This window comes from Mesoplodon bidens (genome assembly GCF_964165515.1).
Source record: "Mesoplodon bidens genome assembly, chromosome: 19".
Taxonomy (NCBI): Eukaryota; Metazoa; Chordata; class Mammalia; order Artiodactyla; family Ziphiidae; genus Mesoplodon; species Mesoplodon bidens.
Window position 1 is genome coordinate 50,620,868 of NC_138179.1, and position 27,973 is coordinate 50,648,840.

Sequence of the window (27,973 nt, forward strand, 5' to 3'; positions counted from 1 at the left end):
GGTTCAGGTCTGAGATCCTGGGCTCCTCTCAGCTGCAAGAGGGCTAGAGATCTCTGGAGTACCTCTTCGGGGAGGAGGGCCTGTAAGGTAGGGTGGCTGCAGGGGCCACCAGTCCCCTTCCCGTAGAGTCCCGGGGACCGACTGCACAGCGTTGGAGGAGGTGGGGAGCAGCGACCCTGGCCTCCCCAGAGGCTTCACGCCCTACTCTGGGGCTCGGCCACGGGCTGCGGGGTCGGAGCGGACCGAGAGGCTAGGATTTCACTGAAGGAGGATTTTCAGTCCCACCAGACACCCCGGGAGGCCGTGAGTAGAGCCTGGAACCTGCGTGTTGGGCCAGGAGGAGGCACAGAAGGGGCCTGGGCCCTTGCACGCCAAAGGGGAAGAAGGGAAGGAGGGTCCCGAATCGCCTTACCCCCGGGCGACCGCAGCGACAGAAACGCCTGCCAAGCAGAACCGAAAGTGCGGGAGCCGGGGTTTCGCCCCAAGCTTCGGCTCAAAGCCTTGGGAAGCTCCGCCCCGGCTCCTCCGGACCCGCCCCTCCCTCCCAGGGCCGGCCTCTCTCGACACAGCGGCCAGGAAACTTCTCGGTTCTTCAAAGGCCACGCGAGGTTCCGGACGAAAGGACCGGCCAGTCCAGGTAGGAGTTTCAAAGTTTATTTCACCATTCTTTAAGCGGTTAGGGTACAAGTACAATGGGACAGACGACCGGACCCCAGGGCCCTCCTGGACCCCTACAGTACAACTCACATGGTCAAGACAGATCCCGTCCCAAATCAACCGAATTAATTACGCACACCCTGCCGCTCAGCCTCTACCCAGAAGCGCCCCCCCGGCCCCCCATAAAAACGTTTTAAATAATAAACACGCTGGTTGGCTTGCAGTCTGAATCCTGGCTTATTTAACAGCATTCAAGAGTTATACTGTAAATAAACATCATTATGGCCAATGATTAATTTAACTCACCATTCATTACAATACCAAACCAGGTTAAGTAATACTATTTTACTATCCTTCCCCCTTCAGGCTGGGGGTCAGATTCTTCTTTTTCTGCAAATAATTTTTATGACTAAAATCTGTAGTGTTTTTTGTTACCTCTTTACCAGCTGTACCCAAGACTCCCTTCTGTAAAACAGAGTGAGGACCGGGACCCCTGTAAGCAAGCTCCTTCCCACTCACTCACCCTGCGGTTAAACCAAAACTTTTTCAGTGAGTTTGCTCCCATCCAAGTCTTGTAAAACACCCGCCTCTTTTTTCTCATTCTAGGTTCTCTTGAACAGATTGCAAACATTCAGCAGGCCATCAGGATTTCCTAAGCCTCACACCCACTCACTTGCCCACCCCTGAACTTTACCGAGATTCACACAGGAGCCTGCCTTTCACTTTTCTCATGTTCCTGTACACTCCCGCCCACTCTACTGTAAAGAAGACCTGCCCCCCCCCTCCCGACATAAAGAAAAAGGGTAACTGTTCAATTGACTTTTCCCTTTAATAGAAGAGTTTCTTTCCTTCTTTGTAGCATTAGCAAAATATTTCACACTACCTAAATTTTCTCCCTTAAATAAAATAAAATGTATGCAAGATTGCTACAACAGACACTGCTCAACAGGCGCTGCTGGGTCAATGAGCACACTCCCCGCTCCTTTCTCAGAAGCGCGGAGACCAGAAGGTGGCTATTCTTTAAACGCATCACTGGGGCTCTTTTGAAAAACAACAGTGCCGGTTACTAAGACCTGCAGGGGAACGACTTTCTCCCTGAGAAGGGAAGAGGAACAAACCTCCCATCGCGCCCTGGCTGTTATTTTAATACCATACATATTTTAATACTTCATACAGCTATGAAGCTTGGGATAGGTTAGAAAAATTATGAGAATAATTCTGGAAAACAACTTCCAAGGTTAATTTCTTTTATAAACTGACAATTAACAGATACCCTCATTAAAAACATCCACATTAAGCAAAGAAAAATACGCAACTTCAATACAAGCAGGAAGAAAAATGCCTCTATAGGAAGTTTAAGTTGCACTTTTCAATGCGCTAACACGGAGAAGAGTTTTATCCAGATCAATTGAAAAATGCTCTTCCTACGATTCATCTAATGTCTAACGTGAAGATTTAAGTTCTGGCCTTTCATTTGCTCCAAAAAAATACCGCAAGGCAGGTATTGTCTTGATCGTTCAATGACGGGCTCTAGGTAGGTTCATCACATTAAAAAACAAGCAAGGGCCTCCACCCCACTCCCCCCAAACAGAATAAAGATCGCCTCTGAGCAGCAGGCAAAGTTGTTTAATACGAGGCCACTCCTCAGTAGCGGTGGCTGTACCAGTCGTTGTTGTTGATCTGGAGGAGCTCTGTCACAACCTGCAGGATGTTGTAACTGTGTTTCTTCAGCAGCCTTAGGTTTAGCTGCCTGTCACAGAAGCCCATTTCAAAGAGATGGGACATCAGGGCTGCTGTCTGACCTTCGGAAGCTAGTGGCTGTGTAGAGTCAAGAAAAGCAGAACAACGTTTCTTGTATCATCTGTGTTTATCTTGTTAAGGCATACTCATCTTCCAGATTTACTCAAAAGACTAGGTAAGCAGGTGCAAGGCTATGGCACTCCTGTCCACCCAATACTGATGGGTCTTCTGAGGGGATAAGAAGGACTGGGAAGGCCCTGCTTTGGATTAGGTATGTCTGCACCCTGAACCACGTGACTAGTGAGCTGTCTTTAGAACGAGATGAAGGAAAAGATGCTAACGAACTCTGGAAACCCTGTGAAGTTAAAGGTGACTGTGGCGATGGGGCAAGTAGACGCAAGAGAAGAGATGGTAATTGGAAGAAAGTATGGCCAGCGTGAGTCTTAACCACTGGACCACCAGGGAAGTCCCTCCCACGGGTCTTAAAAATAAAATCCAAAATCACTTAACACAGCATCCCACCTACATCATTGGTCTTTTCTCTGCTTGGCACACATTCACCCTCCAGGTTCACATTTCCAAGTCTCTGTACTGGCTACTCTGTCTACAGTGCCCTCTCTAACCCTCTCTCCTGGCACACACTCATTTTGTCCTTTAGGACTGAGCTCAGGCGTCATCTACCAGGACGCCTTCCCTGGCCCCACCATGGGGCCGACACCAGGCTGAGGTGTTCCACTGGTCTGAGAACACTGGCACAGCATCTCACGCTGCACAATAAACGTTTTTGGGGTTTTTTTCTTAACTGAATGGAAGATTCTTTCAATTCTATAGTGCTTTGCAATTTTCAAAAGTTTCACAGATAAATGTCCGTCTGCTTATTTCCCACTGTCTCTGGGCAGGAACTGGTGTCCGAGTCACCTTGTAGTGCTGGCACCTGGGAGAGCTACCCCCCACACAGTAGGTCCACGACCAACGTTAGGTCTTTTTTCTTTCCTCCCTTAAGTAACTCAGCCCAAGTCATACCGCTGGAAAGTGGCAGAGTCGTGTGTTAAAGACTAAACTTAAAGCTCATGCTTGCTATGATGCCATGCTACTCTCTCCAACCCAGGCAGACGCCACTGTTTTCACTGGTGACTTGGCTTCGGTTCAGGAAAATAAAACATACACTGACCTGTGCAGTGACCGGTGGTCCGGCAAACAAGGCCTTGTATGCAGAGGCGGCAACAGACAAAGCCCCCTTCACCAGCCCTCCAGCAATGCTGCTCCCATGGTGGTGCCTGCAGGGGGGAAAGCCAAATGTCTCCCTAAAGAAACAATCGTTTCTTTAGGAATCCTTATCTTCCTATGGATAATCTGGGCTGTAATCCTGGGAAGAAAATGAGATTTCCCTGAGAAAAAAATCAGATGTAAAAGGAAAGTGCGACTATTTTCCTATCAGTTTTCTAGCTACAAATCTGGGCTTGACGTAGGGCCCAGCTCTTACTGCTTGCTGCAAGGTATGGGCACTGCAGAAAGCACATCACCCTGGTTAGCATGCCAGCTTTCGGCCCCAGCTGGAAACTAATGTGCTCAGCAGCACACCGAGGTACTGGCAGTCTGCACGCTCAGTTCTCATCTCAGAGTTAACACCTCCCAAAGGAAAGGTGATTTTCTGAACGCTGTACGTAGGGAGGAGCCCGCCCTGACACTGCCCTGAGATGACTGGGAACAGAGAGGCAGGTGTGTCTAAGGAAACGTTATAAAGATGCACAGCGGGCTGGGCCTTCCTGCCTTCTTCTCTGGTACTAAGCAGGGGTTGAATCTGAGGGAACTTCCTCCTGGTCTGGGATGTGAACACTCTTATTAAACATCACCATTAGCCCTCTGCTCAGTGTTGCTCACAAGCTTTAGGAGAAATAAGAACAGGAAGGAATGCGGGCTCTCCTTCTCCGCTCTCGGCAGGTGGCACATGCTCTGAGAGGCTCGTGTAAGCGGAGGCAGTACTAGGATATCCATCTGCTTCTGAAGGAGAGGCTGCACAAGGAAGCCCCAGTTACCTTGAGTGGTCATAGCTCTTCTGTCTGCTGTTTACAAGTCCTGATGAGCCTCTGAGCTCTAAAAGCAAAAGAGCTGTTGGTTAGATGCAGCATCCATAAACACCTGGTGTTTCCTAACTCACTGCAAGGCTATTTTTGAGGCAGGTGGCAATCTGATTGCAATGTTTAAAGTCTTTTTTTTTTTTTCCTTTTTAAATATTTGAGAAATTTTGCAGGTGGTTTAAGTAAATGTTAAAGAAAACTGTCCAGAATGCAATGCAAGGTGAGTGTTTAGTGCATCAGAAAAATTAATTCTATAATCCTATCACAATAGTTTATTAGTTCTTAAGTACTTTCAGGTTTTGTTTTTTGAGGACGAGAGGAAAGCGACTTTGAGGGTCTACTCACAACTTCAAAGTGCTATTCTCTTTATTTTGTAGATAAGGAAACAGACCTTTAGGTCTTAGAACCCTGCTGAACCACTGCAAGGTCACATGGTGAAGAAAGTTGGAGCTGAGGCTGGAGCCTAGACTAGTCTGGCCCCAAAGCCTGTGTTCTTTCCACTATAGCACAATGCCAACCTCTATGGGATCTCGTTGAATAAATATTAAGCTAGAAGATAGAACAGAAAGAGTATGAGGCAGGAGCACAGAAAAAGTCAAAGGGTACGTTTCTAAAAACTGCCAAGAATCACAAAGATAGAGCGCCTATTTATACCTGCTTCCATTAGAAAGGAGCACAGAAAAAGAGAAAGCTCAGGCTGGTCATTACCTCCTCTGCTCTGATCAGGGACTGAAAAAACTTCTGGTACGGTAACTGGTAAATCCACTCCTGGGGAACCATGCTGCTGTGCATACGGAGGACTCCTTTCAGAAAGACACAATATTGAAAGTAAGTTGAAAAGGCGCCTACAGTAACTGTGGAGAAACAGTAAACAGAGCACAGCAGGGCCAAATTCTCTACAGAGGCTTCACATTTCTGATCCAGATCACATGTCTGAATTTAGGGATCAGGTGAGAAGCGCTCATTCTTCTTCTGGTTTTCCTCTTCAGCCACAGTCAAGCTAGAAAGACTGGCTTCAGTCTGGTCACTTCCCCCTGTATCAAGTGGTACTGATAAAAGAAAATATCTAGCTCCCTGGGAGAATGTTTTAAATTATAGTCAAGGCTCCACCATTTTCCATACTGTGAGAGAGCAGTGATACAGACAGAACCAGTAGAGAAAAACAGTAACTTCTATCTGGTTTTGCAGTATAGTTGTTTCCATAACAGATTAAACTTCTTATTCTACTTTGTTTGGATTAGAATGAGAATGAGTTTTTGCTGCCTTTGGCCATGAGTCAACAGGACAGGGAGGAAGGTCCAGGGATGTTTGTGTTTAAAAACTGGCTCTGAATGATCAAAACATAAGTAGATAAGATTATACTCAGATAATTAAGGTTAACTGAAACAAGTATTTCTTTAAATCGAGAATACACAAATACTGGGAAGTACAACGTTTATTCATCAGACTTTACTACGGGAAATAGACTCTTCCCTTGCTGACAAGGAAACAGGTTTTGAGATCAGGTTGAGTCCTCTCTCTTTATTCCACCTCTGGAGAACAGCCCAGCAGAGCGGGGTGTGGATGATACCTGGGCAGCCGTGGCAGAGGCCCTACCACCTCTGGGGTCAGGGGCACTGTGTCCAGAGTCTGTGAGGTCATAAGGATGTCATTGATGCTGTGCCCCTGTGGCTGGTTCTCCCCTCCAGGGGGTCTCTCCCCAGCCTCGACTGGTTCCTGCCCAGCCTCAACCCCAGGCTCGCCTTCAGCCGCTCGCTCCAGGCCTGGCTGTGAGAGGGCAGAGCTGTACATGGAGTCCCCCAGGGGGCGGCTGGTGTCAAAGCACTCGGGCAGGATGATGATGTAATCCTCCGAAGAAGCAGAAGACTGACTCTGAACTTCATCTTTGAGCTCCTCCTCCTCCTCCTCCATGACAGCTTCTTCTTCAACAATACGGACCACCTCTTCCCTCTTGTCTCCAAGTGGTCCCTCTTCGGGTGGGGCAAATTTCACTGAAGGATGAAAGCAACCAACTTTAAGGTATAAGCTAAAAGCAGCCCCTGTGCTACCCTTACCCCACCAAGCCTTGTAGGTCATGAGCTATAATTATGAAACCCAGAGGACGGGGGCAAACCAGAGGGAAGGGCTGCTGAAACCACAGTCATGGCCATACTCTAAACCTACGCAAAGCCAAACAGAACCAAAGTTCACAAAAACAACATTGGCAGAAACATCGAGGCTTCTGAGAACACTATGAATCTTAAAACAAGGAGGCCTCATCCCTGTTCCTCTTCACGTGACGGTTAACATACTGAGAGGGGTTCAAATCAAAACTGATATACTAGCTAACAGTGCTATAAGAAGAGAAAATGTTTGGTGGTAAATACTTAAGGACTGTATGACTACTTTCCTCCTCTTCTGTGCAAAGTAATGAGTAGTCATGATAGAAAATTGGCAAACATGGATGAGGAAAAAAAAAAGAAATAAAAAAGTACCTATAATCTTATCAGAGATAACTACTGTGAACATTGTGGCGTAAGTCCTTCCAGACTTTTTTGTTATGCATTTGTACACAAGTATGTGTGAGGAAATACATATATTTTTAAAAATATACAGTTTAAATATAGATATATAAATGAAAAAGTGAGATAAATCATGCTTAAAGGTATAGGTCAAATTTCACTATAATAAACACAAGACATTTTTTCACATTATTTTGATGTAGTAGAATTTGAGTTTTTGGATAGTACTTGAAATACATGACAGTGGTTCTACCTATCTGACATCTAGAAATTTCTGCCACAAAGAGATTTATTACAGCGGAATTTAACCTTGAGAAACTTAGTCTGGTGCTCTTGTTTCTGCCCACTATTTCCTGACTGCTGCCCTTGGAGAAAGGAGAGAACTCAGCTGCCAGTGGGGGGGGTCTCTGCTGAGGGGCTCTGTCAACTTACAAGAAGACTCCTTACTGCAGAATCCAGGCAGCACAACAGGCTGCTGTTCCTCTGTGGCGTGTAACTGAAATTCTGCCCCTGAAGAAGTACAGAAATGAGTCATGGTGGGTGCTTTGCTCCTGATGCTATAAATAAAATGGTCAGGCAGCACGTGTGGAGCCCAAAGAAACCACCATGATCCGAATTCTAACAAAGATCCCGCTATCTCCACTCTCAGTAAGGAAGAGCAGCACTTCTGTCTGCTCAGGTCTGGCAGTCACCAGTCAGGCGTCACCTCAGTGTGGGGGGGCGGAATTCAGGGACACTCACTGTGCGTGGACTTCTGTCTGCAAGGTGGTTTGTGATCCGGGGCAGCATCCAAGGTAAGGGATCGGATTACAGTCTCACACACGAACTGGGTCCCACTCAGGTCATCTTCTGCTTCCTCCACTGAAGAAATGTTCTCAGCCCTCTTCTTTACTGACACTGTGGAATCTGAAAAAGACATGAACTTTGTCTGCAATTGGTGTTTACAGTGTTGAAGATCTTTCTCCAGTCATGTACCCATGCTGATGCGATGCCAAGGAATAGCGGCTATCGGTGCCATGTGAAGGTGAGGAGACTTCAAAAAATGAGATCCTACAGAAAACCCACTCACACAGCAAGGTAAGGTTAGTAGGGGGTACGTGTAACAACAGGGTGTGGTATGGAAGCGGGGATGCAGATACTTTACAAATATTTAACCCCTTACCAGGAAGTTCTTTAAATCCCGCCCCTTCACTCTCTTCCTGTATCTGCCCCAAGCCTGGCTTCTCTATTAAAGGACTGTCATGTGGCAGAGGAGACATGCAGGGAGTCATATCTGGAGAATGAAGACAGGAGAACCATCAACCACGAAAAAGCATCACATCATCAACAGTCAGTGTCCAGAAGCAGCAACTCATGGGCGTCTTGCCTCCTGCATGGCTAAAATAAATCCAGGTACACTTCAAGGCGACCTAAAGAATTTCTCCAGACCATTAGGCACACAAGTATCTCAGACAGATCCATCAATGCAGGAAGGATCACAAATGGTTGTTTGGCTTTGGAAGACCATGGCCAAGACACAGAGCCATGAATGCAAAGGAACAAAGGGACACAAATATCCAGAGAAAAATGGAGAAGAGGGTCCCTTTATGGTGGGGAAACTTTGCACAAACTGGTATTGTTGCCTCTGACAACAGGGAGAGGAAGGAAAATGAACCAATGGGTGCAGTTTTAATATCACACTGTGGGAGAAATCCTTGCCAACTATTTCCTCAGAATAAAATACTAACTACTAGAGTCAGGGCTGCAGTATTTTGGGGCCTGTTAATAAAATAAACAAGGTGGACCAAGCGACATTCTTACCCACAGGGGTGTTGTGGGGCACTCTCTCCAACTCTTGGACAATATTTATATCCAACAGCTCAAAGGACAGCAGGTCCTGAAAAAAAAGGCGCAAGGTTAGGCTACTCGCACCACACGCTAGAGCCACGTTTTGTCTTGATGGGTCCTGCAGGCCACTGAGTTCTGTATCATTCCAGATTCAACTCTGTTCAAATTCATGCCTCACCTCAGTCAAGTGAAAACAAAAAGAGTTAAATGGGAAGTAGGCATTCAAATAACCAAATGGCAGGAAAGAGAGCAAATGCAATGGGGGTGAAGGTAAACCAGTTAGGCAGAAAAGAAGAGGCAACTAGAGGGAAGTTGTGGGAAGCACAAGATAAGTTCCCAATGCAAAGACGAAACATTTAGTTTAGAAGCCTGCTTCCACTGGTGATGATTTTGCCATTCAGTGCATCTGACTAGATCAGAGTGGGCATATCTCTAACTTCCTGGGCACCACCTATGGCTCTACCGCCTTTTCTTCAACAAGTTAAGAACTCTTTCCCCAGGGCTTTCTGTCCCTCGCCCCTCAAAGTGCTCAGTCTTCCACCTGGGCAGTCAGAAGGTCCACAGATGGGATGTAGAGCTCCCTCTCGCTGGCAGCATTTTGGGCCTTCTGTGGGAGGCAGGTTCCTGTCCCTTCTGTCTGCTCAGTTGTTTCGCCAGGTGGAATTTCTCCTTTAGCCGGAAGAAGAGCTTCCTATGGAGAGAAACCATTGGGACACATTTTAGGCCCTCAACAGAACTCAAAAGGCAAACTGACGGCTGCCTCCCTAAAAACAAAAGCACTGCATGTATTAAAACTTTTTGTTGGGCTTCCCTGGTGGCGCAGTGGTTGAGAGTCCACCTGCCGATGCAGGGGACACGGGTTCATGCCCCGGTCTGGGAAGATCCCACATGCCGCGGAGCGGCTGGGTCCGTGAGCCATGGCTGCTGAGCCTGCACGTCCGGAGCCTGTGCAAAAACTTTTTGTTTTGTTATAATTTTAGACTTATAGAAAAGTTACAAGAACAGTACAGAGAGTTTACTGATTACCCCCTTCACCTAGCTTCCCCTAATGACAGTAGCTTAGATTAACCATAAAAACAACAGTCAAAACCAGGACATTAACACTGGGTAGCTAAATTTAAGTAGTAAACAGGGAAGCTGCCTTAAAAAACTGTGCACCAAGTAACAACCAGGGTAAGACTTCATTAGTATTTAGGAAACATACACAAGGGACATACAGGAGAGATGACTGTTAAGCAGCAAAGGCATCAGCTCAGCAGGTCCACAGGCCAGGCAGCTCTGCTTTCCTCATGCAGCACAGAGGCTGGCCACACATCACTACAGAGACACGAAAGCACTGAGGGACGCCTGCACCAAGATGCGAAGGACATGCAAACAAAGCCCCTGAGGACTAGGCCCAACATGAGCACACGACGTGTTCGAAGGAGGGGAGAAGCTGGCTTCTCCGGACTTCTGGAAGAACCACCAGCTGTGAGTGGGCTCTTTTGGTTTTCGTCACCCTTCCAATGCTCACCTCTTGCTGGCAGGTGAGATTATCACCTTTGCTTGAGCTGATCATGCTCTTTTCAATGTTATCAGGGCTCTCTGTGGAGGGGAAAGGATCCACTATGATACTGCACCAGACCCGAGGCCCAAACTGCTGGCCTTTGTGAGAAAGACGCCAATGGGAAGTGTATGTTCCCTCCAGGGTTGGGGCAATGAACTCCACAGACACAACTCCCACATGGCCGGCCTTTAGGCAGGGAACCAAAACATCCTTCTTTTCTGTAGAAGCCAAAGTCAGGTTTCCCCACATGAACTTGAGCTGAAAAGAATAGTGACAAGAGAAAGAAAGCCTGTCAGTTAAACACACTGCCACCTCAAATCACTTCATCTTCACGTTTTGTGGGGAAAAATACCTTTGTGTCTGGACTCCACTTTACATTTCCTGTATTTTTCATCCTCCAGTGTTTGATAAATTTGGTTCCTGGCTGGAGGTGAGTCCCATCAGGCAAATTCTCATCCACAAATGCTGCACTGAGGGTTGGCATAACTGAGGCACAGGGCTGCAAAGGGAGCCTGAACAGAAATTCAAATATTTAATCACTTGCTGCTGGGTGTGATGTCTTCTGAATACCCAATACTGTGGTTTGAGAGGCAGACAGTGACCCTGGAGGATGTACCAATGCACTTGACTTAAAAATAATAATAACAATGGGAATCCCCTGGCAGTCCAGCGGTTAGGACTCCGTGCTTGCACTGCAGGGGGCGCAGGTTCAATCCCTGATTGGGGAACTAAGATCCCGCACGCCAAAAACAACCCCAAAAAACAACCTCAAAAAACAAAAAAAAACCCAAGGGGACCTGACTCCTAAGCTAAAAAACTATGGGGAGGATAACTAAAAGGGTCCATAAATTAACTAAAGAGTTGGGCTCTTAAAATATTTGCTTCTTTTGCTTCAAATCCAGACTGCCTCCAGTGAAGAGAGGTCACACCAGCCAGTTTCTGAACCTTCCTGGTTTCTGTTTTTCTGAAGAAGGCAACAAAGCAAGTGTCAAAGATAACTACCAAACCACCCTTTAAGAACACTAGGATCGGAAAATGGGAAGTTTTAAGGGTTTGGGTGTTATGGGTTACCAATATATAAGACAGAAGTAGGCTTAAGTTCCAGTTTTAGAGGGCTGGACCTAAAGTCCTGGCTCCCGCCCTGGCCCTGGGCTTACATTGGGGTGTTAGACTGCAGCAGGCTCTCGGGTCGGCCCAAAGGAGACTTGGGGCTCTGGAGCCCATGGATCGAATTCCACAGATGAATCTTCCTGTGGAGTTTAAGCTGCTTTTTAAGTTCCTTGACCTCTGCTTTACGCTGTTTCTTCTCAGCTCGCAACCTTTGCTTTTCTGCTTTAAGAAAGTTCTTGTCAACCTGTTTCTGGAGCCTGTGAGATAAAAAACACAGTCTTAAAAAACAAATCTCACAAACAAATCTTGAAGCTATTCAGGAACTTCCCTGGTGGTCCAGTGGGTAAGACTCTGCGCTCCCTATGCAGGGGGCTCGGGTTCAATCCCTGGTTGGGGAACTAGATCCCGCATGCATGCCACAAAAAAAAAAAAAAAAAAAAAAAAAAAAAAAAAAAAAAATTCTCACACGCCACAATGAAGATCCTGAGTGCCACAACTAAGACCCGGTGCAGCCTAAATAAATCAATGAATAAATATTTTAAAAATCTTGAAGCTATTTTGAGCCACTTGTGGTCTCCATCAGCGTCAGCTTCTCGGTTAGTTTCTTAATTTCTTTCTGTAGTTCTCATTTCCATCTCATTAGCTTTGGAGGATAATTATCCCCATCATTGCACATCAACTGGAAAGGAGTGGGAACTAAGGAGACTATTTGTTTTTTTGTTTTGCTTTTGGCTGCGCCATGCGGCATGTGGGGCCTTAGCTGCTCGACCAGGGATCGAACCTGTGCCCCCTGCTTTGAAAGCGTGGAGTTCTAACCACTGGACAGCCAGGGATTTCCTAGGAGACTATTTGTAGTCTTGTGATTCACACCCTGTCACCAAAACCAAGAAACCAAACAGAGGACAAGCAGCCCATGCACATATGGTTTTACCTGGCCTGTTCCAGAGCAGCAGGAAGACGAGGGGTAGAGAACCTCGAGTGGGAGAAGGGTTCAGAGGAGCCCACAACAGGTCTCCGCAACTTCAGCAGGACATGGTTGGAGTCGTGGGCATATGGCCCCGATTCACAATCTTCACAGATATTGTAGGACGGGCAGAGGCTGTGAAGAAAAGAAGGGAACAGTGGGAAGTACCTGAGGTTGGGCGATAGGGACCCAGACTTCCTTATTTGCTCTATTAACAGCTAGGTGGGAACCTGAGCACATCACCCATCCATGCCATGTCTCAATCCTCATGAATAAAGTGAGGATAATAACACTTCACCTGTATCTATTTCAAAGGACAATCTATGGGAGAAAACGAGATATGAAAGCATTTGGAACGTGGAGATAATCCTTGGGGATCCAATTTTGTTTGGGGGAACTTAATTTTGGCTCTTTTAATTCAAAAGTATATATGAACACCACAATCTGAATACCCTTCAAATGCTTATTTTCTCTTGTGGGTGAAGAGTAGCTTGTTTCCAATCCAGAGCTGCTATGGATGACGCTCAGAGGTGAGCACACCCTTTACCTCCCGAATGCTAGGAGGCCCACCTACTCTAAGTTCTACTAAGAGCTATTCATTGCCAAGTTACTGCTTTACCTGCACTGGTAGCGCACACCAACGATCCTCCTTTGGCAGCTGCTGCAAGCAATATGCCAGTTGAACTGGTTTTCTGGCAAAAACAGTGTTTCCTCTGAAATAGGCATTGAGACTTCTGAAGGACAGGAACCCAAGGATGGATTCTGGAGGATAAGCTTCTCACGTAATTTCTGTTCAAGCTTCTCAACCGTTTCTTTAACCACTTGCTCTCTGAACTAGAATACAGAGAAGACGGGGGGAGAAAACCCCTCAGTTCCAAGATTGGAAAAAGGCATGAAACTATCAAATAGACCTGAAACCTCACCATCTCTGGTATAACATAAGAGCATAATAAACAGGTAATAGCTACTGAATGAAGGGACAGAAACGAAGCAAAAAAAAAAAAAGGTCTATTCCTTCCATAGCTAAACTGGTTCAAATCAAATACCGAACAATCCACTGATGGGTAAATTTCTAACTCTTCCTTCTCAAGCGCAGAAATTTGTCCCTTTCCCTTACATTCTTAGAATTAAACTCCCCCCTTTTTCTAGTACATTCTTGCAAAAGCTAGGAACTTTCTTGACTGGAACTGCTCTAGTTTGGATATTATTAGCTACTACTCTTCATTCACCTGTACCAGAGGCAGCAGCCATCTGGATTTAGCTTTCTGTTTCTTCCACATTCCACCTGTTCCAACACTGCCGCTAAAACCCAAGCCAGAAAGAACACTCACTGTCTCTAGGTAGCTCGTGAACCAGTCTGGGGGCTTGTCTTGAGGCTGGTCTGCGTCACGTGGAGCAGGTGGAAACTGCTGCAAGTAAACACAATCGGAGATAGTTTTTTTTCTTTTTCTGTTTAAAGTAAATCTCCTGAAAGGTATTACTTTGAGGTTTCTGTTGCCAAATAATATAAATATAATGTCAAAAAAAATGAGCATGAAAGAGTATAGGAAAAACCGAAGTCTTTATGTCACCCTATTCATGCTCCTCTCCAGAAGTAACCACTGTTACTAGTTTCAAAAAGTCAGAGAGAAACAGTCACAACAGCTCCCAAATCTTTGATGAACAGCTCAAACCTTAGACTAGAGACAATGAAACATAGGTTAGAAAATCACAGGGACAGGTCCATTCCCTTTGTACCTGTGCTGCAGGGTCCTCTGGGGTCTTCATGTCTGATCCCAAGACTCTCACCAGTGAAGAATAATGTGCAAGTGGCTTCTTCCCTGTCCTTGTAACTGGTCGTTTTTCTGCTCCAACTGGGGGTGGGGCTTCGTAGACAACACGATAGCCTTCATGGACTTGCATCTGCAGTTGGTTTCCCTGCTTAACTGCCATCTGAGAGCATACGTTATGAAATTAAAAACAATATTGTGTGATTCTCCTTTCCTAAATAAAATTTCAAAGACACCTGAACAGAAGAGGTGTGGTAAAATATGCTGGAAAATATCAGGATTCATGCTTCTTTTATTAAATCAGATGACAAATATGTTAACAGTCTGCTGTTTCTTTGCCAAGAATGTTAACTAGGAATGGTTTTGTTAAAAACAAAAGGGTTTTAGTGTAGCTCTTCATTAGGTGAGATGTTTTCATTAATTGGGTTACTACTTTTCTGTTTAATTTTTAAAATTTAAGTGTAATTGACTTAAATTACAGGTTACAACATAATGATTTGACATTTGTATACATTGTGAAATAATCACCACAGTTTGTCTAGTTACCATCTATTAACTGGTTTTCATGTAGGACTCCACTTACGGATTCTAATTTCAACTTTTCAAAAGTCAATTCTAGACCCAGGAAACTTAAAGCTATGTCCAAAGTTAAGCGTCTACCTTCCCACTAAGAATAGTATTTTGGAAAGCATGCTTAAGTGGTCACCTCTTTTTGAAGAGCATCTTCTTCAATATCCTATTTTGGAAACTCTACTTCAAGGAGCATTTGAGATTCCATGAAGGTACTCCAGCGTCCAAGAAGAGATTAGGGGATCAAGTCCGTGGGGTTCTAGCTCCTCCCACTTGTTACCCAGTGACAAGATTTGTTCTTCCTTTATCTATTTTCACACATTAGACTTCTTAAGATTCCACTTAAAAACAGCATTCCATGTCCAAAAAGTCTGAAAGCTATTATCTGAGGTCAGGGATCAGCAAGCTTTTTCATTTTTTAATTGAAGTATAGTTGATTTACAATGATTCAGGTACACAGCAAAGTGATTCAATTATATATATATATATATATATATATATATATATATATATATATATATGTATATTCTTTTTCAGATTCTTGCCCATTATAGGTTATTACAAGACACTGAGGGCTTCCCTGGTGGCGCAGTGGTTGAGAGTCTGCCTGCCGATGCAGGGGACACGGGTTCATGCCCCGGTCTGGGAAGATCCCACATGCTGTGGAGCGGCTTGGCCCGTGAGCCATGGCCGCTGAGCCTGCACGTCCGGAGCCTGTGCTCCACAACGGGAAAGGCCACGACAGTGAGAGGCCCGCATACCGCAAAAAAAAAAAAAAAAAAAGACACTGAATATAGTTCCCTGTGCTATACAGTACATCCTTGTTGTTCAGCAAACTTTTAGTTTTTTTTTAAAAGTCTTTATTGAATTTGTTATAATATTGCTTCTATTTTTTTAATGTTTTGGTGTTTTGGCTGTGAGGTATGTGGGATCTTAGCTCCCTGACCAGGGATCAAACCCACACCCCCTGCATTGGAAGGCAAAGTCTTAACCACCAGACCACCAAGAAAGTACCCAGGAAACTTTCTTAAAGGGCCACATAATAAATATTTTAGGCTTGCAGGCCATTCAGTTTCTGTCACAACTACTCAACTCTGCCATTGTGGCACAAAAGTAGCCACAGACAATACATGATGAATGGGCATGACTGTGTTCTAATAAAACTTTATTTATAAAAATATGTGGCCAGGGTGATGTTGGCAGCAAGGTGGCAGACAGGGATTTTAGGGACACGTAACAAAGGAGCTTTACTGGCAGGATTCAGAAATAAGAATGTGAAACAGAGCACGTGGCAACCTAACCATCAACCATCTGTAGGCCTTCGTGGGGAAAGTTCGCGAGGGAAGGCTTTACATTTTGAAGAAAACTAAAAAGTCAGAAAAATTATAAGAAATTGCTACAGCGGGAAATGAAGGCTCAAACCTCACAGGAATCGCAATTCACAGGTTTATACCCTGATCATCTGAAACACCTCTACTTAGATGTAGAGGAAAGACTCAGGAAGCCACCTAGAAAAGTTGACCAGTTCTTATCAGAAGAACAAGTTGACCAGCCTTTGTAAGAAGAATACGTGGATGAACTTTTGCCAGAAGAGCAATAGAGTATTGACCAGGCTTTGTCTGAAGAACACTGCAGCTTTGAGCAGCCTCAGCCAGAAGAACAATGTAGCATAAGAGTAAATTCTCTTGCTATTCCAAAGAAAAATAAAAAGAAAACATCAAATCAAACAGCACAAGAAGGACGTGAACAGGTACAAGCTAAGCATGCTGTTAAAGAACAAGAATTAGGAGGAAAAAAGAGAGAGAAGCAGCTCAAAGCCTCTATTAAAAAGGGCCAGTATGACCTTCTTTTTGTTGTTTGGCCACACCACGTGGCTTGTGAGATCTTAGTTCCCCAACCAGATACAGAACCCATGACCTCGGCAGTGAAAGCTCGGAGTCCTAACCACTGGACCACCAGGGGATTCCCACCAGTATCTTCTTTAAAAACAAAACAAAATTAAATCAGACATGTCATCCTTAAAGGTTAAAATATCTGCGGGCTATTAAGTTTTCTTGAATATGTACTATACCTCCTAACAGTTAACTAAATTTGTCAACAGAAACTGGATTGCTAAGCTATACTGAATATAAAATGTCCAAATATTTTGTTTTTGTAAAAGCAAATTATCTATATATACTCTACATAATGTGATTTCTCTTCCTTTCTTAATTATAAAATATTGGCTAAATTCCCCATGCTGTAAAATATATCCTTAGAGCTTATTTATTTTATATATAGTAGTTTGCACCTCTTAATCCCCTACCCTTCTTGTCCCTCCCCACTGGTAACCACTAGTTTCTTTTCTGTATCTATGAGTCTGTTTCTTTATGTTATATTCACTAGTTTATTTTATTTATTGAAAATATTTATTTATTTATTTATTTGGCTGAGCCAGATCTTAGTTGCACCGTGTGGGATCTGTTCCCTAACCAGGGATCAAACCCGGGCCCCCTGCATTGGGAGTGCAGTCTTAGCCACTGGACCACCAGGGAAGTCCCTTTTTTACTTTTTAGATTCCACATATAAGTGATAACATACAATACTTGTCTCTCTCTCCCTGCCCTATTTCTCTAAGTTACATCCATGTTGTTGCAAATGGAAAAAGTTCATTCTTTTTTTATGGCGCTGTGTGTGTGTGTGTGTGTGTGTGTGTGTGTGTGTGTGTGCGCGCGCGCGCGCACACACACATCTTCTTTACCCATTCATCTGTTGATGGACACTTAGGTTGCTTCCATATCTTGGTTATTGTAAATAATGCTGCTATGAACATTGGGGTACAAATATCTTCTCAAATTAATGTTTTTGTTTTCTTTGGATATATACTCTGGAGTGGAATTGCTGGGTCGTATGGTAGCTCTATTTTTAGTTTCTTGTGGAACCTCCATACTGTTTTCCACAGTGGCCACCCCAATTTACACTCCCACCAACAGTGTAAAAGTGTTCCTTTTTCTCCACATCCTCGCCAACATTTGTTATTTGTGGTCTTTCTGATGATAGCCATTCTGACAGGTGTGAGGTGATTTGTTTCTTATTTATTTGCCTCTAAAAGAAGGTTGGCCTGGAGAACTGAAAGAACCTTCTATTTGAGTGACAGGTTCAAGCATATAATACTTTTGTATCATATTAAATTCAGATGAAATACAATGTTTACAAAAAATTTTAAATATATATATATATATATATATATATATATATATATATATACACACACATACACACATACATATATGGCCAGCTTTCCAGCTATAGTTTGCCAACTCCTATTCTAGACCATAAACCAAGAAGCTTTTTCTAAAATATTTGGTAGAGTCTGTGGAAAAAATTGCTCAAGAAACAACTACAATGAACTGTGTCAAAATATAAACATGGAATTTTAAGTATTATATGTTACTACAGAAAAAAATGTATGTAGAAAAAGTCTTGCTTCCTAGGGCAAGACAGGCTTATATAAACTCTAGACTGCTGAGATCCAAGATTTCTGACAGAATAGGTAAACTAATAGTGGCTGTGAAAAAGGTAGAATTCTGAAGTTTTTAAATGACTTTTTTAATGAAACTACTGTAGCTTCTGAATATGGAAAAAGAAAAGCCAGAAGATTGGAGAAGAGTAAAGGGGTGTTGGGAGACATCATGTTAGAACAGCTTAAAAGCAAAGAGGAAGGGCTTCCCTTGTGGCGCAGTGGTTAAGAATCCGCCTGCCAATGCAGGGGACACGGGTTCGAGCCCTGGTCCAGGAAGATCCCACACGCTGAGGAGCAACTAAGCCCGTGCACCACAACTACTGAGCCTGTGCTCTAGAGCCCGCGAGTCACAACTACTGAAGCCCGAGCGCCTAGAGCCTGTGCTCCGTAACACGGCTAATGGAATTCAGAATTCAGAAGCCACCGCAATGAGAAGCCCACGCACCACAACGAACAGTAGCCCTCACTCCAGCAACTAGAGAAACCCCATGTGCAGCAACGAAGACCCAACGCAGTCAAAAATAAATAAATTAAATAAATTAAAAAAAAAAAGCAAAGAGGAACTAGGAAGACCATGTGAAAACTGGGGCAGAGGGAAATTTCTTTTTGTTGTTGTTCTATATTTTTTAATAAAGTTTGTAATCCAGTGGACATGCAAAATAAAACTGCGCTGAGAAAAAGTTTCATAAATTAATACGTGTTAGGAAGTTGTGGGAGAGGTCAAGGTCACAGGAAGAAGGGAAGCCAGTCTTTTGTACAGGCTTTGTGTGTGTGTGTGACACTTCCAAATGGTGGGGGCAGGGCCCATGCTGTAACGAAGTGCACTTATACAAATGAGTGACAATACAAAGTCTGAGTATGAAAATAAGATTTTCTCTGAAAACACATTTTTGGCACAGATTAAAAAAAATGTACGTTGCAGAATCTGATTTTTAAATCAGTATTATATATATTTATATATATTGTATACTTATATATACACACACATCCCAAGTCCTGCAGAGGGAAATTACGAAGCATGAAGAATTACTAAGAGAGACGGGTATTTCAACTAAGAGAAACCAGGAAAGGGCCTGAATGTCTAAAACCAAGAGACTGGCTGGTAAATGAGGATTTCTGAGTGAAAACCAAGAAGACATTGGCTAAACTTTTGAAACAAGTGGCACTCAGAATAGCAATTCTGACCAAAAACCAGGAAGGGTAAATCCAGCTCCTGATTTAAAAAAAAATCTTGCCTTTCCCTCCCTAGACAAAAAGTGATTATGGAAAATGGCTCAGCCTGGATTAGAAGTTCAAAAAGGATAGTCAGTGAAAGGTCAGCTTAGCACACCTTAAATAAGGGACCTCGAGGAATACTCTTAACTCATCACTGACATACAAGAGATTGTAACTGGATGGTTTATACCTTAAATTCTTACACATTATAGTGTAACATTCGATAGGGAACAAGGTGAAGGAAGGAGATTAAAAAAATGTGATCCAGAGAGCATCATTTCAGAGAGTTCTTTCAATTTTGAAATGCCAGTACAGTGGCATCAAGACCAGCAATGAGATGCAATGATACTGGAAAGAATCCTTATATTAGGAGGTACCTTTTGCTGCGTGGTATGCTGAACTCATTGTAGTCTCCCTAAAAATGGGTTTTGCTGTGTTTATAGTCATTAGTTTCTCCACATGGCTAATGGAATTCAGGCTCAAGTTTTAGTCCATAAACATTTTTAAAAGTATTTGAAAATAAGATGAAATGATCATTACCTTAAGTGCTTCTTCATATTCTCCTAGAAGGACAAAAATATACATACTGTGATTTTTTTTTACCAGCCCAGAAGATTCTATTAAGCACAGACAATTCTTACTTTTAAGAATTCTTAGCTTACAGTCCTTACACATGAACAGCTACTACCTTTTTGCTGACAAATTCCCTTCTTACCGCATCATAAATAGAAGCTACCTGCAGATTAGTTCTCCCCCTTAAATCCCTCTCTCTGCTTCTAGAGTCTTCCAGTTACAAAAACTCAATCCAGCTCCCTCACACTAGGCTTAGTGAAGCTCAGGACTCAAGGAAGTTCAAAGATGGTGTTAATACTCTCATTTCAGCTGGTTAAAATAAGCTTCTGGGGGCGAGCCTGGGAACCTCATCTTCAAATAGAACATTGCTCCTGTGGGAAAATGCAACCCATGCTCCCAAAAACCAACCATCTTATTTATAACTTGACTTTAACATATATACCAAGTCAAGGACAAAAGCGATACCAGGAAAACAAGTTAAATGTGTTGAATTGGGAAACATGTTTTTCAAAACATGAGCATCTTAAATGTAAGAGAACCTCTCATTAAAGCTGTCCTTTGGGTCCAATCAAGGCACCAACCTATACACAAAAAACTTAAAAAATAAAGATCTCCTATGTAACTAATGCCTATGGGTAAGTGAGTGCATTTATTGCATACCAAATTCTACTCTAAAATAAATACTGCAACAAGATTTGAACATAAATGGAAATGCCAATGCCTATGATCAGATTAAGGCTTTTAAATAAAGCTGAATAGGTTCTCTTAGGGACTCACCTTGACTGTTGATGGATACCTGTAAAAGGAAAAAAAGCAACAGTGAATTATAAACCTCTCATCAACTGAGCAATTCAGCATATCCAGCCTCACAGGACAGATACAAAACCTCAGGTCAGGTGTTCAGCTTTTACAGTATCTGAACTAAATGTGAATAATTAAGTAATTTTACTGCTTAACTATTATATCCTCCTTGATTTCAGGTAGTTAAGAAGCAGCATAATACAGTGGCTAGGAGCCTGGGCTCTGGATCCAGAGGGTATAAAGTATGTATATCAGAGGGTATGAGTAGTACCCTACTCTGCTATTTCCAAGCTTTTGTGCCTTTGGGCAAGTTACTTAAACTCTCTTTGCCTCAGTTTTCTCATGGGTAAAACAGAGATAATGATAACAGTACTGTTGTTAGTCTGACACATTGTAACCACTCAATAAGGGTTTGTCATTATTATTTTTATTACTAGAAACTAAATAGCAGCTTGTGATATAGTTGAACATAAGATCACTATACAGTTTTAAAAGTTATCTCTCAGATTTTCTCTTTCAATGTCGCTTCCCTATTTCTCAACTCCATCTCAGATGGCATAAATCAGCTTAGAACATGCAATTATCATATATGTTTAAACTCCTACACAAATGAGATAAACACTGGTTTCTCTGAACTTTTTGAGCTCCACATCCCTCTTGAGAAATAAGATCCCTATTCTGGATACCGGGTCATGGGTACCATAGTATACTTTACCTCTTCATTTTCCTCATCCAGGTATTTTATTTGAATAGTGTTCAAATCAAATGAAACTTTTACCTGCAAATGAAATGTACACACTATATGATCAAGTTATCAAAAAGGCAGGTTGTAATAGAACCCTAGAAGTCATAAAATAAAGGATTGACATATTTCACTACATAAAAATTAAACATTTTACATGGTTAAAAAAAACAAAGTCAAAAGACAAGCAAGAGACTGGGAAAAATATTTGCAAATCACGAGAGACAAAGGGTTAATATCTGCAATACACAAGAAGCAACTGCTAATCATAAGATCTTAACTGGTAAAAGTGGGCCAAAATCTACAGAAATTTCACAGAAGAAATCAGATATGCCTAACAAATACATGAAAAGATGTTTAACCTTAATGGTAGTCAGAACAACCTAAATTAAAGCAATGAGATGTCATCTCAACAGAATGGCAACACAATTTTTAAAGCTGTAACATGCAATGTTGAGGAATTCCCTGGCAGTCCAGTGGTTAGTACTCCGGGCTTTCACTGCCGAGGGCCCAGGTTCAATCCCTGGTTGGCGAACTAAGATCCTGCAAGCCACGCATTGCGGCCAAAAACAAAAACAAAGACATCCAATGTGGATAAAGATCCAGGGCACTGTCGTGTGCTTCTGTGGGGTCCTACCATTGTTCTGCAAAGCATGTAGTAGTATCTATGAAAATTTAAAGTCACATGCTTGGTGACCCATTAATTTCACTTTGGGAAACTTTATCCTATAGAACAGTGTATACATTATATATACAAAGAGGGATCTCCTGTAGTTTATTTTATAGTGGTAAAAGGAAAAAAAGAACCCCAACCTTTTGGAAATTGAGGCATTATGCTAACTGAAGTAAATCAGACAGAGAACTACCGTATAATCTCATTACCGTGGAATCTTAAAGAGAAATAAACAACTCATAAACTCATAGATACAGAGAACACATTGGTGGTTGCCAGAGGCAGGGAATGGGAGGTGGATAAAATGGGTAAAGGTGGTGAAAGGTACACACTTCCAGTTATAAAATAAAGTCCTGGGGATGTAACGTACAGCACAGTGACTACAGTTAATAATATGTACTATATTGTATATTTGAAAGTTGCTAAAAGAATAGATCTTAAAAGATGTCATCCCAAGAAAAAAAACATTTTAACTGTGTGTGGTAATGAATATTAACTAGACTTACTGTGGTGATCATTTTGCAATACACACAAACATAGAATCATTATGTTGTATACTTGAAACTAATATAATGTGATATGTCAACTATATCTCAATTGAAAAAAAACCCACAAAACACCCTAAAAACAATCTTTCAATAAGGGATGGTTAAATTGTTGTATTAACACCACCAGCAGCTTAGATCCTTGTCTATTCATTGAGAACTGTGTCTATAATACAGGCTGGGTTAAAAAAAGCAAGCTGTAGAGTTACTCAGTTTTCCTGGGTATCACTCATGCATACAGGAGGTATGCATGTTAGTAAACCACTACTTGTTTTTCTCCTGTTTTTTTTTTGTTTTGTTTTTAAAAAGCAAGTTGTAGAATAATGTTCACAGTATGGTATGATAACTGTATGAACATGGAAAATGTGGGAAATACATTCAGGGCTATTAACACTGGTTACCCCCAAAGAGGCTAGAATAGCGGGTGGAGGGTGTGGGGAGTGGAGAGGGATGTTAGCGTTTTCTTTATATATGTTTGGATTGTTTCACTTCTTACAATGGGCATGTATTACACTTTTATAATTTAAAATTTACAATAAAGAAAAAAGGCAAGCTGTCAGTCCATTTAACTACTAGGAAAAAAAAGATAGCTGTGTTTGATTTTCAGATCATTTGACAAACAAGATCCAACTTTCTGGATAACTATCTGTCCACGGTAGTATAAAGGAAATATTTTTCCTGGAAGACAGAGGATGAGACCAGATCATCTTTTGAGGTCTCTCCACCATTTCTTTTCCTTTTTGGTTACCATAACACATAACCAGAGAAAAGTAGGTTTTTACCAACCAGGTAAAACTAGGTTTTTACCAAAGAGTTTCATTAGACAAACACAGTTACACAGGAAGTAAAACATTCACTACTGCAAATCAAACAAAAACAGAAGAGTACAAAGGGCAAACCAAGAAGAGGAAAAGCACAAACAACAACGAAAGTGATAGATGAGCTGCTATCTGAACACCCCTGCGAGTTTTTCCTGCTCAACTTTGAGATATTCATCCTCTGACCTAGCAATAAAAGCAATCGATCAGCTCTTGCAAAACACAAATTATATCCTTGGTGGTTCAAAAACCACAGTAACCTATCTGCTCTCAAGCAAGAGAACATTCACCTCAGGCCTCAGGGTGGAGTCCACACCAATTCATTCCTCAGGCTGTTTCTAAAATAAACAGGATTTCTAAGTCCTATCTCACTTAAAAAAATAAATTTACCTTTCCTTTCTAAACTCCTCAGAACGAATTTGTTTGTTTCCTCTACCAGGGCACATCTCCTATACGAATCCCAAGCCCCTGTCAAAAATAATTTTCCAAAAGGCCCAGAAATGGTAAATATGAAAGACTTTACAGCTAGGAAGCACAACTAAAAATTGCTACCTCTGGAAAAAATATTTATGCTTAAAGGATGGAGAAACAAAACAAAGTAACACTCACCATAGCTTCCACATCAGCCCAAGTTGTATTTTCTGGATCAGAAACTAGAAAGCTTTGAGTTTCATTTTTAAAAGTCACATTTAGAGTAACCTGTGGTTCCATGCTGTGGGGCTAGAGAAGAGAGGGTGGGTGAGAGAGAGAAAACACATTAGAAAGAGTTCTATAAACTGCATAAACATTCACTCAACAAATACTTGTGAGGACCTAATACAGGCTAGGCTAGGAGGACACAGCAGTGGGTGTGAAAACTGCTATTTACAGTCTAGTGGGTGGTTTAAAACAAATCTCACTGCCATATGTTTGCAGAGAGAATGTAAATTTTGGCCACATTCACAGAAATCATCTAACATTTGTAAAATCCTTTAGGATTTTATGAACTTTATAATGATTGCTTAATTAAAGATACCTACTGCTACATATTTACTAGTAGGTTACCAAGATGAGTAAATGTAGGTCTCCACCCTTGGGGAATTTACATTCCTAAAGCCTGAAAGTGATGGTCTATATTTTTCTTGGAAAAGCAGCCCTTTCCTAAATTGAGCAACCAAGGCTCTCTATTAGATCCATTTAACAAGTTAGAGGCTGAACCACTCGCCAAGAAAATATACAGGGGTAGCATTCAACAACCTTCATCGAAGTTCATGTGTTTTGTTTTTTTTGTAGGCTACTTTTTTTCTTTTGTGAAGAATTTCAAACATACATTAAAGTGGAGAGTAGTGAACATCTAACTACAATGATCAACTCGAAACTACCCTCATTTCATCTATACCCTTCCATCCCCCCAATATGGATTGACTGTAGTCAACTAATGTTTTAACCAAACTCACTTCATCCATAAAATAATTGAATATTTACCTCTAAAAGGTAAGAATTTTAAGGATTGATTACTTATGAGTTGTTAAACTGTTTTTTTGACTTTATGAAAAAATAGTTGGTTTAAATCTAAATGTAAGTTGTAATGAAAAGGGCCAGCTTTTTAATATGTTTGTATGTTTTTTAAAAAACATATTCATCAGTAAATCTTGACTAAGCATCTACAAAGAGCCAGGTTCTGCTCTAGGCACAGGACATTGGAGAGGAACAAGATTAAGTCTCAGGAGTTTACAGTGTAAATGAGGGGAGGGATCACAGGGGTTTAGAAGAGTTGGGTTCCAGACACAGCTCTGGCACATTACTAGCCATGTAAGTGTGAGCAAGTCTTTTAACCTCCGAGCTTCAGTTCCTTAATCTGTAAAATAGGTCTAAGACCTCTGCTTTGCTAACCTCACAATGTTATCATAAGGATCAAGTAAAAATGTGTATGCTATTTCTTTGAAAACGGTACTCAAATATAAAAGTTATTATCATAATAAATCAAGGCCTGAAATAGTCCTGTTTTCCACAGTGTAACGAAGTGCCCTGTGAAACAATACAACTGTCATTAAAAACGATCTTGAACTCTCTGAGGATCAGGGATTTTTTTTTTTAATCCAAAGACAAACATCCTCCAACATTTTCCATTCTTTGTGTCTACCTAGAGCCAAGTTCACCACCAAAATAGTTTCCAGCACCAATCCTGCTGACATCTAGTATTTCATTCATATGGAATGCAATTCTTGGAGTCCTTAAAATTTGGACAGAACTCCTGGCAACTCCCCAGAATCTTGGGCAAAAAATCAGGGAGATTAGGTGACTGATTCACTCAGCCAAAAGTGGATATTCTAAAACACATTCTCACTTTTCAACTTCTGAGAAACACACTTCCACACTTTTTAAAGTCTAATGGAAACTAATCTTCTTTGCCTTTTCTCAAATTACACAGTTGGAAATTAGTTTAGATACTTTGGAGCTCATCCAACTGGTTGGCTGGTGAGGAGAAAACAGGAAGTGGGAGATTCTAGTTTAGCTGGACCATATCCAGGTGTTCATAAAGAGCTGCCTATTTCTGTTTGCCTTATATGTGAAAATTCTTTCAGCAAGAGCATTAGTCTTGAACTTGTGGAAATACCAAAGCTATCGTTAGTACCCTCTGTCCCTGTAGTTAGTAAAGTCAGGTAGCTGGGGCCTCGGCCTTCAGTTTTCATTAATTGACACTATATTAAGTTCATGCCACTGGCTCATCTTTGCTTGGCATAGATCAGCTTTTCCTCTATGTCGATTGTTCCAGGATATCAAAAATCCCTTTAATGAATCTGACCTGGGAACCTAAGCTTTGATTACTGTCTCCACCGGAGGCCTATACAAGCTATCCTGGAGTTAAAATTTGTGACCTGAAAGCTGCGTGTTCGATAAAAAAGGAAAAACGGTGCCTTTCCAATACCAGAGGTCCCTGACCAAGGAGACTTCCTTATGAGGTTCCCCAAAAGTGGGATGAGGGGGAGTAGGAGGCTGTGTGGGTAGTGTCTTTTTTTTTTTCCTTGAAAACTTCATCCTAGTCTTCCACTTATCTTTTCCTGGCACTCCATGTCCCCAAGACAGTATCACCAACCCCTGAAGACTCTCTCTCGTTTTCTTTGCCTAGGCCCTCTTTGTGCTGGGGAGTCTCGGCGTCCTTCAGCAGAAGCCAGGCGTTCTAAGCCACGGACCCGCCATCCCTCCGGTGGTATCCGCCCCCTTGGCCCCTCGGAACACGAACAGCTCTCCCATCCGGTCACTGAAAAGATCGGCTGGCCCCAGACACGGAAAAAGTCGCCCCTCTTCTTTGCAGGCTTCCTCCCTTGAACTTCCCCAAGCCCTCTCAGTGCGACGTGACACCACCCCTAGGTAACCGCAACTGCTTCCTTACCAGCTTCCCGCCCCCGGGGGGCGCCTGCCCGAAACCAGTCCAAGAACCGTCCGCAGCCAGCTCAGGGGCTATCCCTGCGGGGTGAATCTAACATGGCGGAGAGAGACAGGGCCTAGTCCCCTGCGTCTCTGAGTTTCCGACAAGATGATTGGTTCTTACTACTTGTCCCTCAAAACTACCACCACACTGATTGGTCGAAGATGGGTTGGCGGAGGCGGGGCAGGAGCAGCCAGAACCTCACAACAACAACAAACACTGGGGCAAAGGGGCGGAACTACGAGTGCGCAGCCGTGGTCCGATTTCCCCTTCCCAGGTAAAAGCTGCGCCGGACCTTAGGTCACCGACCTTAGAGGACGAGTTGTCGGAGACTCGCGGGGATGGATGGGAATTGTAGTCTTCCTAGGACTTGTAGGTTCTTTAGCCTATTATCCGCTCTCAAGATACTAAAACATAACACTCCAATCCATATCTGTTGACGTGCATAAGCGGACGGAGCTCTTCAATTTGTCAACTGGGCTGTCGTGAGACTCGTGCCCGCTTCCCGTGTCGGAAGCTCCTCTCCATAAGACTACAATTTCCAAGGGACACTGTGGCCAAGGCTTTTCGATCCGCAATGCGTGCTGGAAATCGTAGTTTTTCCCCCACAACCCTTTTATTTACCAAAACTGGAGACTTCCATTGCGACGGAAAGGGTGAGGGAACGGGGCCACTTCCTGCGACTCTTTTAGGCACTATCTTGCGCTCATATTCGGGCCTCAGGGAGCGATTCCGACCCTAGTACAGCAATTACTGTGACATAATAAGCCGCAACTGGAAGCGTAGAGATAAGAGGTCAAGCGCCTGTTAGAAAACTAGAGCAAAATTCGTCCTCTTCCGTCTCTTTCTAATTACGTAACGCAGGGAAAGAATGGGTGACCAATCAGGAACCCCGAGAGACTCAGCTCTTTCTGTTCCGCCCTTCCGTAACGT

At 42.8% G+C, this 27,973-nt stretch overlaps 1 protein-coding gene and 1 pseudogene across 3 annotated transcripts; one reads left to right on the forward strand and one right to left on the reverse strand.

Annotated features, from left to right (window-relative positions):
* Positions 1-638: 638 nt before the first annotated feature.
* On the reverse strand, positions 639-27,113 carry NBR1 (NBR1 autophagy cargo receptor). 2 transcript variants are annotated; one of them, XM_081220384.1, is made up of 22 exons: positions 27,005-27,113; positions 24,241-24,351; positions 21,569-21,631; positions 20,830-20,848; positions 20,020-20,042; positions 14,212-14,355; positions 13,755-13,832; positions 13,043-13,257; positions 12,391-12,558; positions 11,507-11,716; positions 10,702-10,861; positions 10,317-10,607; positions 9,345-9,494; positions 8,777-8,852; positions 8,139-8,249; positions 7,718-7,882; positions 7,409-7,486; positions 6,046-6,466; positions 5,184-5,278; positions 4,434-4,491; positions 3,569-3,674; positions 639-2,475 (listed from the first exon to the last, which is right to left on the reverse strand). In XM_081220384.1, the coding sequence occupies exons 2-22, from the start codon at positions 24,340-24,342 to the stop codon at positions 2,302-2,304; spliced, it is 2,907 nt and encodes a 968-aa protein (XP_081076510.1). In that variant the 5' UTR covers positions 24,343-24,351; positions 27,005-27,113; the 3' UTR covers positions 639-2,301. The 2 variants fall into 2 exon arrangements, with proteins under 2 accessions (XP_081076510.1, XP_081076509.1); XM_081220383.1 differs by having other exon boundaries at positions 14,161-14,355.
* Positions 15,568-16,993, forward strand: LOC308607941 (thyroid transcription factor 1-associated protein 26-like; annotated as a pseudogene). The gene has a single exon. The product of its transcript is annotated as a thyroid transcription factor 1-associated protein 26-like (transcript).
* Positions 27,114-27,973: the final 860 nt, after the last annotated feature.

Coding starts and splice junctions, on each gene's coding strand:
- NBR1 (XM_081220383.1), bottom strand. CDS start 24,342: ATGGAACCACAGGTTACTCTAAATGTGACTTTTAAAAATGAAACTCAA. Junction 21,632..24,240: donor GGGCTGATGTGGAAGCTATG/GTGAGTGTTACT, acceptor TTTCATTTGCAG/GTAAAAGTTTCATTTGATTT. Junction 6,467..7,408: donor CTGCAGTAAGGAGTCTTCTT/GTAAGTTGACAG, acceptor TTCATCCTTCAG/TGAAATTTGCCCCACCCGAA.